At 36.6% G+C, this 18,630-nt stretch overlaps 5 protein-coding genes across 5 annotated transcripts in view; 3 read left to right on the top strand and 2 right to left on the bottom strand.

The window, feature by feature from the left end:
- The window catches only part of LOC118740211 (insulin-degrading enzyme), a 6,854-nt gene extending 6,387 nt beyond the window's left edge, over positions 1-467 (bottom strand). The window contains exons 1-2 of the mRNA XM_036471709.1: positions 455-467; positions 109-284 (exon numbers count right to left, since the gene is read on the bottom strand). Coding sequence (XP_036327602.1) covers positions 109-284; positions 455-467 — 189 coding nt within the window. The remainder of the gene's footprint in view (positions 1-108; positions 285-454) is intronic.
- A 3,309-nt stretch (positions 468-3,776) lies between these two features.
- Positions 3,777-4,268, top strand: LOC118739980 (keratin, type II cytoskeletal I-like). The gene is made up of 2 exons (XM_036471483.1): positions 3,777-3,875; positions 3,995-4,268. The coding sequence occupies exons 1-2, from the start codon at positions 3,822-3,824 to the stop codon at positions 4,196-4,198; spliced, it is 258 nt and encodes an 85-aa protein (XP_036327376.1). The 5' UTR covers positions 3,777-3,821; the 3' UTR covers positions 4,199-4,268.
- Positions 4,269-10,057: 5,789 nt separating this feature from the next.
- Positions 10,058-11,713, top strand: LOC118740249 (rRNA 2'-O-methyltransferase fibrillarin-like). The gene is made up of 2 exons (XM_036471746.1): positions 10,058-10,166; positions 11,411-11,713. The coding sequence occupies exons 1-2, from the start codon at positions 10,113-10,115 to the stop codon at positions 11,609-11,611; spliced, it is 255 nt and encodes an 84-aa protein (XP_036327639.1). The 5' UTR covers positions 10,058-10,112; the 3' UTR covers positions 11,612-11,713.
- A 2,348-nt stretch (positions 11,714-14,061) lies between these two features.
- On the top strand, positions 14,062-14,690 carry LOC118739979 (putative glycine-rich cell wall structural protein 1). Its single transcript, XM_036471482.1, has 2 exons — positions 14,062-14,184; positions 14,410-14,690. Exons 1-2 carry the CDS (start codon positions 14,131-14,133, stop codon positions 14,611-14,613), a joined length of 258 nt encoding a protein of 85 aa, XP_036327375.1. The 5' UTR covers positions 14,062-14,130; the 3' UTR covers positions 14,614-14,690.
- A 3,044-nt stretch (positions 14,691-17,734) lies between these two features.
- LOC118740210 (vegetative cell wall protein gp1-like) overlaps positions 17,735-18,630 on the bottom strand; it is a 1,016-nt gene continuing 120 nt past the window's right edge. Inside the window, exons 2-3 of the mRNA XM_036471708.1 lie at positions 18,129-18,584; positions 17,735-17,910 (exon numbers count right to left, since the gene is read on the bottom strand). Of these exons, the coding sequence (XP_036327601.1) occupies positions 17,735-17,910; positions 18,129-18,584 (632 nt within the window). The remainder of the gene's footprint in view (positions 17,911-18,128; positions 18,585-18,630) is intronic.

The following is an 18,630-nucleotide window of genomic DNA, read 5'->3' as shown; positions in this document are numbered from 1 at the left end:
TTTGTGGCGCTCGAATTCGTCCAAAGGCATTTCCTCCATGACTTTCTGTGAAGAAAACATATAAAATGTGTATTTTAGTGACATTTTTTATTTTTTTTGCACGCCTACCAAATAATTTTCCAAGAAACTTTCAATGCGGTCCTCAACGAATGACGGATGCTTCGAGGATTGTACAATAATACGTATACCATTGGCACCATTCACTTTGCGTATGCCACTAAAGACGATGTAACCAAGTTGTTCCTGTCGAAGAAAAATTACAAACTCAATAAATAGAAGTATAGCTAAGGGTTAAAATATGTTTTTGTAAAAATCATCTACGTGCAACACACAAGCTTGCGTTTCCAGAAAAAAAAACAACAAGACCAATATCTCGCATTTTAGCGGCTACAAAATGCTTACAAAACAATTAAAATTAATTTTTAGATAAACATGTTTTGTTTAATAGTAACACCTTCAATGTTCATAGCATATTGAAAATAAAAATTCCATAGATACTTTTGCTAATTAGTTAGGTATTCGATTAGAATATTATTTTATTCACACACGCAACTGATGATGTACAATAATTAGCGGTCGCATGTATTTTTGTTGACAATTTATAACAATTGTTTATTGGATTACGGTAAGAGCATTCAAAATAGCAACTAAAATTGACTAGTCGCTTTTCATACTCTTAGGAAATGCTGGAACAAAAGGAACATGTGCCTCATTCCATATAAAGAAATCCTTATATTAACTTAGGACTAATCCAGAACTCATCCCGCATCAGTGTCATTATTTTTTTTTAGGGAACTAAGAGATGTTTAGATGTTTAAGCTAAATTTTTCTTATTCGACTAAACGGCATAATGTTATGGATAGCCTTTTTTTGAGCGTTATAAACACTGAAAAAGTAATTTCATATTACCCTTACACTCCGCTCCACTTGAATAGCGCACCCTTTTAATCCTCCGTATTTGCAGTTTTGCTTTTGTTTTATTAATATTAGGCGTCTTTTTTTTTACATGCATGCGTATTTGCGCTTATTGTATGGAGCTCTAAGCAACAAACTTTTTGTGAGCTTACGAATAGTTGTCGATAAAATCAAAATGATTTGTTTTGAAAAGGAAATTGTCGATGATTGTTCTTTTTTACACGTTAAGCGTAGATGTATATGCGTATAAAAAAACATGGCTATAAATATTTTTTTATAAAAATATAGCATATTTTAAAACAAAAAATATGTAAATCCATTTTTCAAACCTTATACAAATTAAAAAAAAAATCAAAAAAGAGTGCGCTATCCAAGTGACTGGCAGTGTATAAGTTATTAATATTTAAAAAAAAAATTCTATTGTTCTCTATTCAAGTCCGAGTTTCGAGTGGCTGCAAAATACCGTTAACATTTTTTGTTAACGGTGTCACCCATTTCCTGCACAAGGAGGTGGACAGGGCAGTGCTGGTGGTGTCGCCGGTGCTGGTATGGGTTTTGGCATGGGAGCTAATATGGGTGAACAAGGAGGTGGTGGTGCAGGAGCAGGTCGTTAAAAAAAAACACAATTAAGAATGCTGTGAAAATAATTAAAAAACTAAAATATAATAAGAGCAGTATAGGAAATCTTGGATTACTTTTATTTGTAAACATAAAGAATAGTTTAAAAAAGGGCGTGTGCACTTTAATAAAACTTAAACGTATGTTTTATATTTGAAATCACAGATTTTTTTGCATACTTTGCTCTGGTAAAATGAATTAATCGCTACTACAGCTAAAGGCTTTTCTGGTATGCACATATAGCTATGTAGGTATATGTATCTTAAAAAATATTCTAGAGGGGCCGACTAAAAGTTGGATTATTTCTCCGCACATCCATGACGAGCGTAGTAATTTACATTTCATTCCCCTTAACTTTGAAAACGGAATGGAAAGATAAACGTCTGATACCGTTATATCTGCTAAAATAATATCTATTTTCAACATATCGGAAATATCGAATATGACATAGGCGAAACTACGCTGGATAAGATGCACTTTATTTATTTAGAAAAATAGTAACCAGAGCTCCACAACTTTGATTTAAACTTCACAAAAAAATCCAGTGCTTTGTCATAAGGTTGGGAGCTACGTTTGAAGTCTCAAGTCTCTAGCTAAATAAAAGCTTGTAAAAAGAATTCTTAAGTTTTTGTTCTGTATACGAAATTTCATGATTAATAGGATCTGCTAAAGCCTAAATAAACACAGCAGCTCTGATTGGGCTTGGTTAGCTAATCATTCAGGTTAGCGATATTATATATATTATATTATTATAAGAAATAAAATTACGAGCTGCAAACTGATTTAAGGAATCCTGATAGATGAAAATTTCTCTTCAATTTCTTGGGAGTTCTTTATATGCATTATTGTTTATCTTGAGAGCTGGATACTATGCCAAAAGTTGTTTTGCGAGAACGAAATATTTTTCCAACTACTCAATCCGAGGGCCCAGAGAACATAGATAAAAGTTTCCGGTATTTCAGATATCAAAACAAAATATTAGATTTGTTCCATACGCTTTCCGGGCTGTTTCGGCAATTAGAGCGTAAAAATAAGTTACTCTCTCACAAGTGTCAAAAATGTGTCAAAGTGCCCAGAGCGTGAGGAACGCAAAAAACCACATTTCGTGCCCGGAATCAATAAATCAGCTCTAAACAATGATTTTATGTGTATTTATCTGTTTATACTTTTATATGGCTAGTAAAATTAGAAAATACATTTCTGAAACTTAAGTGCTATTTTCCATTTTTGTATCTTACAAAATTTGCTTTCGAATGTAAACAAACAGTAGCTATTATTTCAAGTTGACTTCTTGCACATTTCTCTCCGGAAAAAAAGTTTGGGCTGTTTCGGGCACGAAGAAGAAGACATTTACGATCCAAAAGTAGAAAGTCGGTTTTGTTTTTTGCTTAAAAATTACTTGTTTACATTTGTATTTATTTAATTTATATTCAGCATTGCATATTTGGTTATTATTTATTTACATATACTGCAGTAGGTGGTCCTATACCCGAATTCCGTAAGTCAACATCAAAATAGTAATATAAAATTTCGAACTTCATTTTATTTGTCCTGAATTCGAAAAAGAATTTTTGAAGTATGAGGATTTTTAAATAGAAACTTATAAAGAAAACCAACTCCCCATTGCGTCTGCATGACTTCTGCACGACTTTACAACTCACTTTAAGTTGGTTTTGTCATCATGTAAAATTGAGGTATTTATCAAAATCACCCCAAAAAATTAACTACAAGCTGTTAATTTTTAACAATTGATAGTTTTTCACTGCAGGGTAGTTTTGAACCAGACCCGAGAAATGAATTGTGGAATAATCTTGGAACATGCTATAAAGAGCAGTGCCGATATGAGCTGCTAAAATTGTTTAGAGCAATATGCCAAAGGATAGTTTCAGATTTAAATTTCATGCATTTCGCAAGAGCGCAACATTTTTATTAGGAATTGTACAGGTCAAATACTGAAAAATATTGTCATCCCATCTATACATATTTGCTAGAATATTAATAAATCGAAAAAGTTTTACTATATTTTTAACTAAGCAATTAAATGCGGGATTGCATGTTAGTTAGAAAATATTCAATTAACTTTATCTCAAATTATTACAGAATATGTAATAACAAAGTGCAAGCAAACTTTTGTATGTATTTATATCAATTAATAAGATTAGATCTGCATTATGTGAAATTTTCATGCAGAAGCAGAACTATAAAAAGTCACTGTGGTGACAAATTCAACAGGTAGTGCTGAATTGACTACAATCCCAGAAAGTGAGAAAACAATTTTTACGAAAAAAATGCGATCTCTAACTTTGGTCGCTTTGGTTTGCGCAGTTTTGGCGGCGATGTTGGTATGTAGGCATATTTTGACGAGGTTTCAATAAAGGATAACTATTCCATAAGTTATAGTTATCCTTGTATGCCTCTTCATGGTATGGAGTACTTACCATAAAGTATATTTTCTTTCCAGCATTCGACGAACGCTCAAATGCCGCAGATGCCCCCAATGCAGCAAATGCCTGGCACTAGTGCCTTTGCAAGTCGTGCACGTCGTGCTGCACAAGGAGGCGGTGGTGGTGCTGATGGCGGCGCTGGCGCCGGTATGGGTTTTGGCATGGGAGGTAATATGGGTGGCGGCGGTCAAGGACATGGAGGTGGCCATGGAGGTCATTAGTATAGCAATGTGCTAAAGGAAGTTATGAAAAAATATTTAATGCAATAAAACAGAGCAGTACAGAGAAAATTATTTAAGGATTTCATTTGAGTAAATAATAGACTGAAAGACTTTTTTGGAAATTTTCTTGTTTCGCATGACAAAAAGTGCATGATTTGACCAAGCACAATTTTTAAAATATTGCCTAGTCAAAGTATGCGACCAAGAATATTTCCAATATGGGTGACCCAGAAATAGTTACCTAAAACAATTGTTGGTGTTTTTGACTTTTTTCAATGCGTTTCCAAAAATTTTACAAGAACATTTTAAACACATAATCGTCTATTTAGAGGTATGACATTGTCTGCCCTGGAGCGACCGGTTAAGAGAATCCTTTTTTTTCGATGTGGCTCGGACTTCGGTCTTACGCAGAGTTAGTGCGCATCTCACAACACTTGGCTTCGGTGTCCGTCTATATAAGCCCTAACCCAGCGAAACAACTGTTTGGTATTGAGGTGAAACACAATTACTTAGGGTTGACTTACCTCTCAGGAGTTTAAGTATTTGTTGCTGCGCTGGTTGTGGCCCCATTTAAAAACTCAACTATGTAATGTTTCACAGAGTAACTTAATTTGTATTAGTATCGGGATATGCTATCTTTTTATGGAAACTTTTTTTACTATTTTCGTTAGTCGCTTAGGCTAACTCAAGTCGACAAAATTTTAACTATCCCATGCCGCTACTTTTTATACGATTTTGTCTGCAGATAACAACAGATAGCTAAGCGGAAATGAGAACCCTGGCCTAACTGAGGGTTACCTCGTGACTGGACAGATGGTGGCAGACCTCCCTGTTGATTGCGTGGGAATATTTTAAATTTTTTTCAACCATACCTAGGGGAAAACTACATTCCTGGCGAGTTGGATGGAAAGGGTTACCTTTCAATGATATTACCGGTCATGGAACGTCACTGATTAGATTTACTCTTTGACAGAGGTGCATCGTGTCAACTTAGCGAACGTTTGGGGAAAACTAGGGCATGGTCAATTACAAAGCTCTTCTGGCCCAGTGTGGATCAGCAGCAATCAAAGGAACTCCTTATGCTTACAAAAGCACAGCTCCTGTTTATTTTTCCATCGCTGTGAGACTAAAAACCTCAACCCGTAGTTGCTCTGAGGATGGTGAAGTGGAAACACCAATTGTTTGACGCTGTAACCAAATAAACGATTTTGAAGGAGTCCAATAAAGCACGCTGGCCGTTTCTCTTGTGTGCCAACTGATGCCAACACTTAGCTTTCGCGAGGCTAAGATTCACGAATATTGGGTCACAAATTATAACCACGGCTTAATATTAGCCGCCTTTGTAACTTGTGATTGGCCATGGAGTAGTAGATACATAGCGTCAACTTAACCTAACGAGTATCCTTCAAAATGAAGCAAAAGATGGAAAGATGAAGCAAAAAGACGAACCGGCTAAAAACTTAAAAGGCGTTATTTCGATATCTGAATTTTTAGAAATTGTCGTTCTTTCGCATGAACAAAATCTATTTTATAAGAAGAAAATATGCAACACCCTTGACAAAAAAAAAAATCTCAAAAACCAACGGTAAGTTTTAGCTACTTCAAACTTGCACTTTATTAGACTAGATTTTAAAGGGGCTATAAAACTGCATACAAGATTTTTAAATAACACAGTTCCCCAATATAATTTTGAAACGAGTTTTTTGTCATCTACTTAAGGCTTGTTTACTTTGTATTCCTGGAGTAACAGGGAATACCCCAAGTTTATAATCACTTTTTTCTTTATATCGAAGTACAGTATATTTTGCTTTGCTGCCTTTATGCTTAAGTGCACATTTAAGATACCTACCCCAAAATGCGCATCTGAGACATTATTTTTAACATTTATAAGGAAACTGCTCGGATAGATGCATTCAACATACCTGCACATTGGCGATACCTGCCTTAAAAATTGTGCAACTAGTATGAATTATCAAAGAAAGTATTACGTTTAACTGCACTGGCCCTGCAATTACCTAATTTTATAAGCATTTGTTTATTTTGCTCATATCGCAGAACAACGAAAATGGCTATCAATTTATGTAGTTATATAGGTAATAAGATACCGTTCGAAAAAAATTTCGCTTGCATTATATTCTACGTAATAAGTGCTTCTCCATTATTTGGTTCCGTAGGGAATCGGATACCTTCCTTCTTGAAGTAGTAAAGAAAATTCGCTTAAGTTCCTTTTTCGATTAGGTGCACAAGTTTTTCGTGCAAAGAAGGATGTTCAGCTAAGCAAAATATACTGTACTTCAACTTGAACATAGCATTTGGTTCAGTACAATATGTATTTCGTGCTAAAGAGTTAAGTTCATAATAAATAATTTCGGTAAAGTTGTATGAGTTGATGTTCAAATTATTATTAACCGACTTCACAAAAAGGAGGAGGTTATTTGTCGGAATATTTTTTTTTTTAAATGTATTCTACCGCATAACTTTGTACCGCGTCAAGCGATTTCCTTTTTTAAAGGAAAGGTGGTCCCATACTTACTTTGGATCACGTTAACCGATTTCTATAATTCTATTTTTATACCCGAGCGCACTTGTGCACAAGGGTATATTAATTTTGTTCACATAACGGTTGTTTGTAACAGCCAAAACGAATCGAGATAGATATAGACAAATGTATACATAAATGATCAGGATGAAAAAAGAAATCGATTAAGCCATGTCTGTCTGTCCGTCCGTCTGTCCGTCTGTCCGTCTGTCCGTCTGTCCGTGTACACGATAACTCGAGCAAAAATTGAGATATCTTAACGAAATTTGGTATGTAGGTTTCCCTTAATCCAAGGTAGGTTGGTATTGAAAATGGGCGAAATCGGACTTTAACCACGCCCACTTCCCATATAACGGTAATTTCCAGAAATACGAAAACTGCGATATTTTAGTAACTACTAAAGATAATTCACTCAAAATTGATATTTATAATAAGTTTTAGACGAAAAATAAGAATATTATAAATTTTTGGAAAATGGGCGTAGCCACGCCCACTTATGGTTATATGTGTATATCTTGGTAACCGCTGCACCAATTTCTTCCAAACTTGGCACAGTTGTTGGCCTTCGCACAACATACTAAATGGCCGAAAATTTTTAAAATCGCTCAATAACCACGCCTACTTCCCATATAACGGTAATTTTCAGAAATACGAAAACTGCGATATTTTAGTAACTACTGGAGATTATTCGCTCAAAATTGATATTTACAATAATTTTTCGACGAAAAATAAGAATATTATAAATTTTTGGAAAATGGGCGTAGCCACGCCCACTTATGGTTACATGTGTATATCTTGGTAACCGCTGCACCAATTTCTTCCAAACTTGGCACAGTTGTTGGCCCTGGTACAGCATAAAAAATCGCCGAAACTTTTTAAAATCGGACAATAACCACGCCCACATCCCATATAACGGTAATTTAGAGAAATACAAAATCTTCGATAAATCAGTAAATATTGAAGCTAATTTATTCAAAATTGATACTTGCAACAATTCTTTACCAAGAAATACGTTTATGGTAAAATTTTGGAAAATGGGCATGGCACCGCCCACTTATGATCACATATATGTATATCGGTAACCGTTCTACCAATTTGTACCAAACTCGGTGTGGTTATTGTGCTTGCCACATATAAGCAAAACGTTGAAAATTATTGAAATCGGACTAAAATAACGGCCGCTTCTCATATAACGGTAAATTTCAGAAATGCTTGAAACTTCAATATTTCGAAATTGAAGGACGCTAATTTACTCAAAATTGATACACCCCGGCTTACCATCTAGCGGAAGGTTTCGGAAAGGTGAAAAAACATATTTAATACTTGCGCCGGGTATTTAATGTTCGGCTCCGCCCGAACTTAGACTTTCTTACTTGTTAATACTAATTTGGTTTAAATTCGATCATTGGATCATGAAGAAAATTAAGGGAAATCTTAAATTTGTATATGAGAATTGAAGTCGGTTTTTGTTTTTTGCTTAAAAATTACTTGTTTTTGTGAAATTTGAGGTGAATGAATTATAATTGGAATTGGTGATAATTTTTTATCAGTAAAAGATTTTGTTTTATTTTCTTCTTCTTTATTGACGCTGTAACCACCTAAGCGATTTTGGCCGAGTCCAAAACAGCACGCCAGTCGTTTCTCGTATGTGCCAACTAACGCCAATTGGAAATGCCAAGTGAAGCCAAGTCCTTCTCCACCTGGTCTTTCCAACGCAGAGAAGGTCTTCCTCTTCCTCTGTTTCGAGCATCGGGATCCGCGTTGAATACTTTCAGAGCTGGAGCGTTTCTGTCCATCCGAACGACATATGTATGTACCTAGCCAGCGAAGTCGCTGGATTTTAATTCCCTGCACTATGCCTATATCGTTGTAAAGCTCATACAGCTCATCGGCAAATCGTTGGCGGTATTCACCACCGCCAACGCGCAAAGTCCCGTAAATCTTGCGCAGAATCTTTCGCTAGAAAACTGCAAGAGCCGCCTCATCAGATGCTTTCATTATCCATGCCTCCGCGGCATACACCAGCACAGGCATGATGAGTGACTTATAGAGTGTGATCTTTGTACGACGAGAGAGGACTTTACTTCTCAATTGCCTACTCAGTCCAAAGTAGCACTTCTTGGCAAGAGTTATTCTGCGAGACATTATTATTGGTGTTAATGGTGGCTCCAAAGTACACGAAGTCGTCTACTTTGTTCAAACTTGTAACTGTCAACAGTGACGTGGGTGACAAGGCGCGCATGCTTTGACTGTTTGTGTGATGACAAGAGATACATACTTCATTTTGTCCTCGTTCACCACCAGATCCATTCGCTTTGCTGCTCTATCTAATCCCGAGAAGGCAGAACAGACGTAGGTAGCCCTTGTTATTACCGATAATGTCGATGTCATCGGCATACGCCAGCAATTGTACGCTCTTGTAAAGTATTATGCCAGAGAGATTCACTTCTGCGGCTCTTATTACCTTCTCCAACATCAGATCATCACACAAAAGGGAGTCACCTTGTCTGAAACCTCGCTTGGTATCGAACGGCTCGGAGAGGTCCTTCCCAATTCTGACTGAGCTTTGAAATAGATAGTGTGTGTCGATCCTATTTTCGCGGGTATTTTCCTTGTTATATTTTACTGACCAAAAACGCCAGGCATTTTTTTTTTTCAAAATTCATCTACATGCGCTATGAAAATAATGTTGTTCGCGTTTTTTTGCAGTTACGGTCAGTTATGGCTAGTTAAATATTTATTGAATTTTTTAACTTGTGGAACATATCGCCTAATGCTGGATTTCCACTAGGCATTAAATGGTAGAAATTTTAATGTTATTACTTTTAAAAAATAGTCATTAAATTCTTTTAACACTTTTTTGTCATTCCAATGCCTAGTGGAAATTCAGCATAACTTGCCATAGGTCGCATGTATTTTTGTAAACGATTTTTTTTTCACGGTTTTCTATAGAACGTATCTGCCGTGTAAACAAAGAGTTAGGCATAATTACATTAATAAAAATAACTATTTTTAAAAATGTTCATATGAATAACATTCTATTAAAACTTGCATTCAATTAAGGCATTATTTTGTCTGTGTTATCGGTATTGGGTAATTAGCAAAATGTATTTAATTTGTTCATACTTTGGTTTATCTCAGAGCTATCACAAAATATCAACTAATTTTGTAGTTGTCCGAATATAAATTTGCGTGTCAATCGAAGATATGCACACACACACACACATAAGATTATTGCATGAGATTTTTAATGAGTTAAATTTTCACATTGCGAAACTTTGCATTAAAAGTAGGACTATAAAAAGTCAGTGTGGGTCTACCGCTCGGCAAGTAGTGTTGAGTTGACAAGAGTCTACCAAAGAGGTTTTTGAAAGCATGCGAGGTCTAACAATAATCGTTTTGGTTTGCTGCGCATTGGCCGTAATGTTGGTAAGTGCAATAATAAATTAAGAAAAGGAAAAAATATTTTCATAAGGATACAAAATATCCGAACGCTCTACCAAGTTTTACAGTACACAATTTCAAAACGAATCCATATGTATGTACATTAGGGTAGTCCAAAAACAGTAAAGTCGGATAATGCACTCATCCCCTAGGATTGTACTATATCGAAAAAAGTATACCGCTATTTTTACATTTTGAAATCAAAAAATATTTAGAGGTCGCTCAAAGCGCTCAAGGTTTTCCATGTATTTTTGTAAGGGAAAAAAGCGCCTTTCCGTAGAAATGGTATAGAATTCTTGAAAAACAAAATTTTTCGATTGGAAAGCTCTGGTTCTCTTCAGAGGACTTTCAATAACAATGCCCAATTGTTTATTTAACCATTTTTTAATACAAACGATTTTTTATTGGTCCTCTAATTGCATTTTTCGGAGTTTTTGTGGGTTTTTGGCAGACCGCCGATGAGGCGGCTCTTGGGGTGTTTGAGAGAAAGATTTTGCGGAAGATTTACGGTCCTTTACGCGTTGGCGACGGCGAGTACCGCAGACGATGGAACGATGAGCTGTATGAGCTTTACAACGATATGGACATAGTGCAGCGAATTAAAATACAGCGGCTCCGCTGGCTTGGTCATGTCGTTCGAATGGACACCGACACTCCAGCTCTGAAAGTATTCAACTCGGAACCCTCTGGTGGTAGCAGAGGAAGAGGGAGGCCCCCACTGCGATGGAAGATCAGGTGGAGAAGGACTTGGCTTCACTTGGCGTTTCCAATTGGCGTCAGTTGGCACAGAGGAGAAACGACTGGCGTGCTTTGCTGAACTCGGCAAAAATCGCTTAGGCGGTTACAGCGCCAAAAAAGAAGAAGAGAAGAATAAATTATAGTTATGATGAAAAAATTGTTAAATAGACAATTGGGTATTATTACTGGGAATCTCCTGCAGAGAAGCAGAGCTTTTCGATCGAAAAATATTGGTTTTTAAGAATTCTATGCCATTTCTACGAAAAGTTGTTTTTCCCATATAAAAATACATGGAAAACTTTGAGCGCTTTGAGCAACCTTTAAATATTCTTTGATTCCAAAAAAAACGGGGTATACTTTTTTTGGGTATAGAACAGTCCTCGGGGGTGAGAGCATACAAATTCCGACTTTACTTTTTCACATGCATTTTTGTACCACCCTAATGTGCATACACTAAGCATTCAACTGATTTTCCGAAATTCATTTTGTAGCACTCTGCAAAGGCGCAGGGAGCACCTCAATCGGCCCCAATGCCTCATCCATCCGGTCATAAAGGCATAGAAGGTCGTTATCGTCGTGCTGCTCAAGGAGGTGGCGCTGGTGGTGGTGCGGGTGCTGGTGGCGGTTTTGGATTTAACATGGGCGGTGGAGCTAGAGGACAAGCAGGCGCAGGTGGTCAAGGTGGCAATTAACAATAACACCAATAACGGATGAACTTGGAAAAAAATTTATCAAAATATTTGAAACACAACAATAAATTATCGAAAAATAAACAATTGTCATTTCCAAAAGCACCTCCTTTTTATTTAGATTTGGAGATGTTAAAAACGAGTTTTGGGACATTTTAACTCTGCATTAACAGGGAAAGAATGTTATGGAAATTGTCTTTTTTTCGGCTAAAAAGATATAGTACATTCGATTAGGAATGCACATGTTTTAGCTTTCCCTGATGCCATATATACACATTTCATGTTGCCTCTTTTAAGATATTTGCCTCTCTGCGTTTAATTGTAAAGGACAATGAAAAAGCCCTTATTCCCAATAATATGAAAGTTTAGTACATTCCTTTGCGAAAATCAAATGAAAATGCTGCCAGAAAACTTCAAAATGCATCTTGTGGTTCAATGTTACTACAAGTATAGAGATTAAAGTTTTGTGAGTTAAAAACTCGTAAGGAGAAAATTGTTAGATTCAAAGTAAAAAAATTTCATATGATGAAACTAGTTCATAGTTTTCTCTTTTTACTTGTTAAATAAAAATTTCTCAAATAAATGTGTTCTTTGATAATTTTTCGGTTTTTGTCTTTTTTAGTGCCTTCTTTAGCCTTTTTGCAATTTCTAGTGCCTTTTTTTTATTTTGAATTTTGTAGCCTATTTCGTTATTTTATTTTGCATTTTTGATAAGTTTTGATGTCCTAAAAATCCTAGTAAATTCGTACTTATTTTGGAGCCCTGAGTCTTAAGTAAGAATTTAAAAGTTAATTATGATAGATTTTGGTTTAGGTTAGAGAGGAAAAACGAGGCACTTTTTGAAGTTTGATTTCAGATTACGATTCCTAGTATAAGCTAGTCACGCTTACCGGATAAACAAACATTTCCATTACGGGGCTGTTTAATTCTATGTTTCTTTTATAGGAGGTTTGTGAGAAATTTGAACGTATTGAGCACCGCCAGTGCTATTTGCTCACTTTTCTCTCCCTGTTACCTAGGTCCTCGATTAAGTATATTTGGACTTACTGCTAAAAATGACACAGGCTCAGTAGAAATTCTGGTATTCAAGAGCGGGGAAATCGGGGGAATGCTTTAATTTTTACAAAACAGCTATTTCAAAATAAATCCTCTCTTGATTTTACAATTAAAAATATTTCTAGAAATTTCTTATATACATACATATGTACATATACGACAGATAGGCTTTGCGCAATACACTCCGAAGCAATAGTTTTATATATTATTAAAAAATATTGTCCTTATTATCTCATTATAATAATTAGAGAATGAAGTGCTTTAAATAGTAAAAGTTATTTTGGGGGGATACCATAGGGGAATTGGTTCAGGAATTTGGGGGAATTCGAGTTAAAAGAGTTGGAATCCCTGCCTGGTGCCCACATCACGCGGATATCATTGTACCAATCGTTGAAGGTAAGTTTCCCTCTATGATCTAATACTCAAGAGGATTTCATATCGAATAATGAAAAATTCTTGAGTACCGGCTGGCTATCACTTAAGATTAAGTAATGCTATGTTGGACTACGAAACATGCGATTTATATTACTGGGAAACACTTTTTTAAGTGTCTGGACAGCTTTGAATCTGTCTCACTCACTAGGCGCGGTATGCATGCATTCCAAACAAAGATCGTAAAGTTTTGAATACATAGAGTGATAGGTTGCGCGTACTTCCGCCCAATAGGACCTAGCAGCGATCCCTGGTCCGAGCAACATCTAAGTAATAGAAAAAGTTGTGCCATAAAAAAGGACAATGAAAATTTTTAATTTATTCATAGAAAGGAAAATGCCATGAGCTAAACCTCCGATTTTCTAATTAATTGGTTTAATTGCAAAAACGTCAATATGCGTTTCCATCAAAAAAAACTAAATTTATTATATCCATGATCCTGGCCTACTATATTTCAACTGGTCGATAGCCGTAAATCTATCCTATCTTGAAGGCTGTTCGAAATATCATCTCAACTCGATGAAATATCTTTACTTTGCTGTGAGACAAACTACCGTAACTCAGACGAGCGACTATTTTTGTATCATTGACTGAAGAAATCGGCTTTTGCAATTTTCCTCTGGTGAAACGGTTTTCTATGCATTACCAACAAACCGAAAAATTATAGGTTCTTGTAGTAAAAATCCTATCGGTATGAAAAATCGGTCGCTACTGCGCACCCCTAGCAATAGTAATTATGCAACTAACAAAATTTGTTTAATTTGTTAACGCTTTTGTTTATCACTTTTTGCTATCACTATCACAAAATATCATCGAATTTTTTTAGTCGCCAGAAATAAATTTTGCATTGCATGTCGAATGAAAATATGCGCACATCCGATTATTGCATGAGATTATTTCTATGAATGAAAATTTTTAATGTGAGAAATTTCAGTTTGAAAGCAGTACTAACTATAAATAGTGAGTTATGGTTGATAATTCGGCAAGTATCTAGTATTCAATCGAAGGCAATATAGCGAAGTTGTTCTAAAATCATGCGAGGGATTATAGTGATCGCTTTGGTTTGCTGCGCTTTGGCAGTGATGTTGGTAAGTGGAATTTAAAATGTAAAACAAAAAATATTCTGATCAGGATAAAAATATCCTCACCGCACTATAAAAAAATTTTTTGAGTATGCAATTTCGGCGATTTTGCGATTGCTTTAATTTCAAATTTTTAACTAATAAAGTCAGTGACTATTTGAATTTCTCGCGCATGTTACACTGCTCTCGCCAACTGCCATCGACTGATAGACTACTGTCTTATTTTTTCAGCACTCTGCAAAGGCTCAGCGCGGACCACAATCGGCCCCAATGCCTCATCCATCCGGTAATAAAGGCATAGAAGGCCGCTATCGTCGTGAGGCACAAGGAGGTGGCGGTGGTGGTGGTAGCGCTGGTGCTGGTGGAGGTTTTGGATTTGGATTTAACATGGGTGGAGGAGCCGGCGGACAAGCAGGTGGAGAAGGTGGCAAGTAAAAGAAACTCTGGGAGTAGATAAAATTGTACAATCTTTGATTGAGATATTTGAATTAAAGCCGTGAATGTTAGAAAAACTGCGATAATTGATTGCTTTATTTTAGTTTAAAAAAACTGAGTTAAAAATTATTAACAACATGTTTTGTTACCATTTCTAAAGTCTTGATAAGGAAACAATTACTTTTTAAGCAAAAAACAAAACCGACTTCAATTCTCATATGAAAATTTAAGAATAACGTTAATTTCTTCATGATCCAATGAAACCAAACCAAATTTGTACGAGACCACCTGAGGTTCCAGCTTTCCTCTAAAAATAGAATTATAGTAATCGGTTAACGTGGTCCAAATTTATGCGGTAACAAACAAAAAAAAAATTCCGACGAATCCATAACCTGCTTTTTTTTTTGAAGTCGGATAAAAAGGCCAAGCAGAAGATTTTAAATGGAAGGTGTCTCTCCGACTTAAAATTAATAGAGAGAGAAGGGGCTATTAAGTATACATGTATCAGTTTGGTCAGATAACCTAAGAATTTACATAAAAAGAATTTGATGTGAGAATACCGTTACTTCTTAGCTTCAAAGGATCAACGATACTATACTATAATATTAGATGTTTAGAGGCTAGAAAGTAAAAGTTATACCATTTTTTAATTCTGATTCAGGCTTGGCTTCAGCGACTCAAAATTTTTTGATTATTTTTTAATAGTTTAATAACGTAACGGAAGGTTTGCCACTTGCAGATGGAGAGCGACCTGTTAACGCTGTTAAAACAAAAAATCTTTTTTAATTTATATGTTGCTCACATCAAGGATCAAACCCAGGTCCTACGGAGTGGTAGTACGCACCTCTAACTACTCAGCCACAGCGGGTCATTTACACAGATAAAAAAATTAGGGACGAACTATACTGAATTCGACTCTAGACTGAACTCGAATCGGTCAGAATGGAAAGGTTGCCTCGTTTTTTTTTCTATCCTCAAAACTCATCACAACCTGCAGTCAATGGTACCTAATTTTTCAATGTCTTGTCAGATAGCCAGTACAAGATCTAAGACCATCCCCACTAAGTTCAAGGAGCCTTTCGGAGTTCCTCCTAGACGGAGCTACGAATCTCTTTCATTGTATCATTTCCTTTTACTTCCGCTGGTGGGCAGCAGTTCTTTCCGGTTACTAAGTAGCCCTGCGGCGTATCCTCTTGATGTACCCCAGAAAAGATGAACGCGCATTTGGTCCACACGTTTTGCGTTTGTTGCACCCGACCCGTCGGTACACCATACTTGGGATCCTTCGTCTATCATAGAAATTATCGCTTCACAGCAGTCCCTTTCAGGATTTCTAACCTTAATGGGCTTGTAGGAGGATAATTTCGGTAGCATAATGTCTGTGAGCCGGATAGCGGAGTGGCTTGAGAACCTCATAGTGACCCCGAAGATCCCTACTTTTCATGCAGATTGTATTGGGCAGCAGCCGTAGGGCGCTCCAGCAGGCATCCTTTTCAATCAATTTGGTCTTCGATTTTCAAGTAACGCCATCAATGGTCTTCATAAAGTTAGGCACTGGCTAGCGTGCCTAACCTAACCTAACCTGTCTGTTGGTTTTATCTTCCCAGTGCAAAGCAAAGCCAGTGCTGTTGGGTCACTTCTCTCCTCCTGTTCTTGAGCGCTCTTTTTGGAAATTGGAGTTGTTGCTCTTCTGTTTTTTTGCCTAGTCTATTTGCTCATTCCCGCGACAGCCTTGTGACGTGGCATCAAAACAGCAAGCGGATATTAGTGTACGAGTAACTATCAAGGTATGTAGTAAATTTTTTCGTTTACGTAAGTTTATCTCTGCACACAGGTCGATGGCATATTCATAGTACTATAAATATATATGAAGCATAAGATGAATTAAAACAACAAAAAATTCCGCCTGAAAGACGCTTATTCAAAATAGCCACCGAGAGCTCAGCTCTAAGGCATAAGGTGTCTTCCTGTTGGCACTGAGCGCATTGTTTTGGAACATTCAGAGGCTCCTTTACGAATGCCGTCACACTGAATTACGAGATGCGCAGAACGTCGTCACCTCTGTTATAGACCCAAGTGGGCATTCGTACATGGGGTGCTATTGCTTGTGCACGACTGTGGCGATTCGAACATACATAGCAGAAAAACAAATCAAAAAATTATTAGGGCAAAACTCAAATTACGGTTGAAAAAAAACTCATTTATACATATCGCACACCGTCTTCAAAAGAGTCACAACTCAAGATTTAGCATTTTTGAAATTATGCGCTACAAATGTACACAGAGCTTTTATTTAGCTTTCAGCAAAAGCTGGAGCAATGTTTTGTTATAATTACAAAATAGTTTTTCGCATTTTCTGACGAACGTATTATTTTGAGTTTTGACTCTTTTGAAGACGGTGTGCGATATGTAAACAAAGTTCAAAAACCTCTTTGAGTGAATAGAATTTTTGAGTGCGTTTAACAGTTATCAGGATACATATCAGACGCATGTTGAAAGAATATCATAATAATCTGGAAACATAAGAAGGAAAAAACTTACTGATATCTTTTAAACATTTTTCCCACATTTATTTTTGTTTTTAGTTATGACGTTCTTCCAATAATCGAGCTTACATTATAAGCGCAACCAAAAATTTGAGCTACAATTAATGATGCCATTAATTCGAGCCCGTAGCAAAAAACAAAAAACCAAAAATTTAACTATTTAATTAGCAAAATATTTATCTCTTTGCAAGAATTATTTATTGTGATAAATTGCGTAGTAAGCCAATATACTATGTATTGTATGAATATCAAAACATCAAAAACACGTGTCCTATTAAATCATAATTAATTTATTACATTACATATCCATGCGTGAACCGTTCGTATTTTGTATCGTACTTTAATACTCTTATCTTTTAAAAAATAATTAGATCTGAATCTGAACTATATAAAGCGCGTGTGATGACCGCGTGGGCAAGTAATTTGTTTCAGCTGTGGTCCAGTGAAGTTAAGCAAGGCTCATTTGTAAAAAAATGCGTATTCTAACATTAACTTTTTTAGTGGGCTGCGTACTGCCACTGATATTGGTAAGTCGGAAGCAAAATCCAAATAAAATACAATAAAAATATATAATTCTAGGGCTCGGTGAAAGCCCAAACCCACAGCACTAATAGTGAACAAGGACACTCAAGGGGACAAATACATTTACTACCAAGTGGCAACAAAGCTCTAATGTGCGGCGGGATGTGTGATATGGACACTAGCGTGGATAGAAAGAGATCTGACATAGGCGTAAGTGGGCCTGGTGTGACTAAAAGGGGTCTTAGAATGGATAAAATGAGATTTGTCAAGAGGAGAATCGAACCTGACATGGCCGGAAATCAGCAAGACCCAGTAAGCCAGGGTGGCCAGGTAGTAATTTTTCTAAAAAAAAAAAACCCATAATCATCAATCAACATATGCTAAAACAACTTATTTTCCAGACTTGGGTTAGCCTCCAAAATACTACTAGTAATAGTAGACAAATACAAACAAGTTCAAGCGGACAAGGATCTTCGAGCTCAGCCATGGGTGGTATGGGATCCGGAATGAATGGAATGGGACCTGGCATGGGTGGTATGGGATCAGGAACAAATGGAATGGGGCCTGGTGTGGGTGGAATGGGAACCGGTACGGGAGGAATGGGAACCAGTATGAGACCTGGTATGAGTGGAATGGTATTTCGAAATTTTTCCCGTTCAAAAAGCATATTGAAATAAATTTTATTATTAATAATTGCAGGCCCATCAAGTTCAAGCGGGCAAGGGTCATCGAACTCAAGCATGGGTGGTATGGGATCCGGAATGAATGGACTGGGGTCAAGCATGAGTGGAATGGGAGCTGGCATGGGAGGAATGGGATCCGGAATGAGTGGAATGGGATCTGGTATGGGAGGAATGGGGTCTGGCACGGGAGGAATGGGGTCTGGCATGGGAGGAATGGGATCTGGTATGGAATCCGGAATGAGTGGAATGGGGCCCGGGATGAGTGG

Source organism: Rhagoletis pomonella, unplaced genomic scaffold (assembly GCF_013731165.1).
Source record: "Rhagoletis pomonella isolate Grant_MI unplaced genomic scaffold, Rhpom_1.0 Rhpom_scaffold_00005, whole genome shotgun sequence".
NCBI classification, from domain to species: domain Eukaryota; kingdom Metazoa; phylum Arthropoda; class Insecta; order Diptera; family Tephritidae; genus Rhagoletis; species Rhagoletis pomonella.
This window is presented reverse-complemented; position numbering and strand designations above follow the sequence as displayed.

Coding starts and splice junctions, on each gene's coding strand:
- LOC118739980 (XM_036471483.1), top strand. CDS start 3,822: ATGCGATCTCTAACTTTGGTCGCTTTGGTTTGCGCAGTTTTGGCGGCG. Junction 3,876..3,994: donor CAGTTTTGGCGGCGATGTTG/GTATGTAGGCAT, acceptor TTTTCTTTCCAG/CATTCGACGAACGCTCAAAT.
- LOC118740249 (XM_036471746.1), top strand. CDS start 10,113: ATGCGAGGTCTAACAATAATCGTTTTGGTTTGCTGCGCATTGGCCGTA. Junction 10,167..11,410: donor GCGCATTGGCCGTAATGTTG/GTAAGTGCAATA, acceptor TTCATTTTGTAG/CACTCTGCAAAGGCGCAGGG.
- LOC118739979 (XM_036471482.1), top strand. CDS start 14,131: ATGCGAGGGATTATAGTGATCGCTTTGGTTTGCTGCGCTTTGGCAGTG. Junction 14,185..14,409: donor GCGCTTTGGCAGTGATGTTG/GTAAGTGGAATT, acceptor TTATTTTTTCAG/CACTCTGCAAAGGCTCAGCG.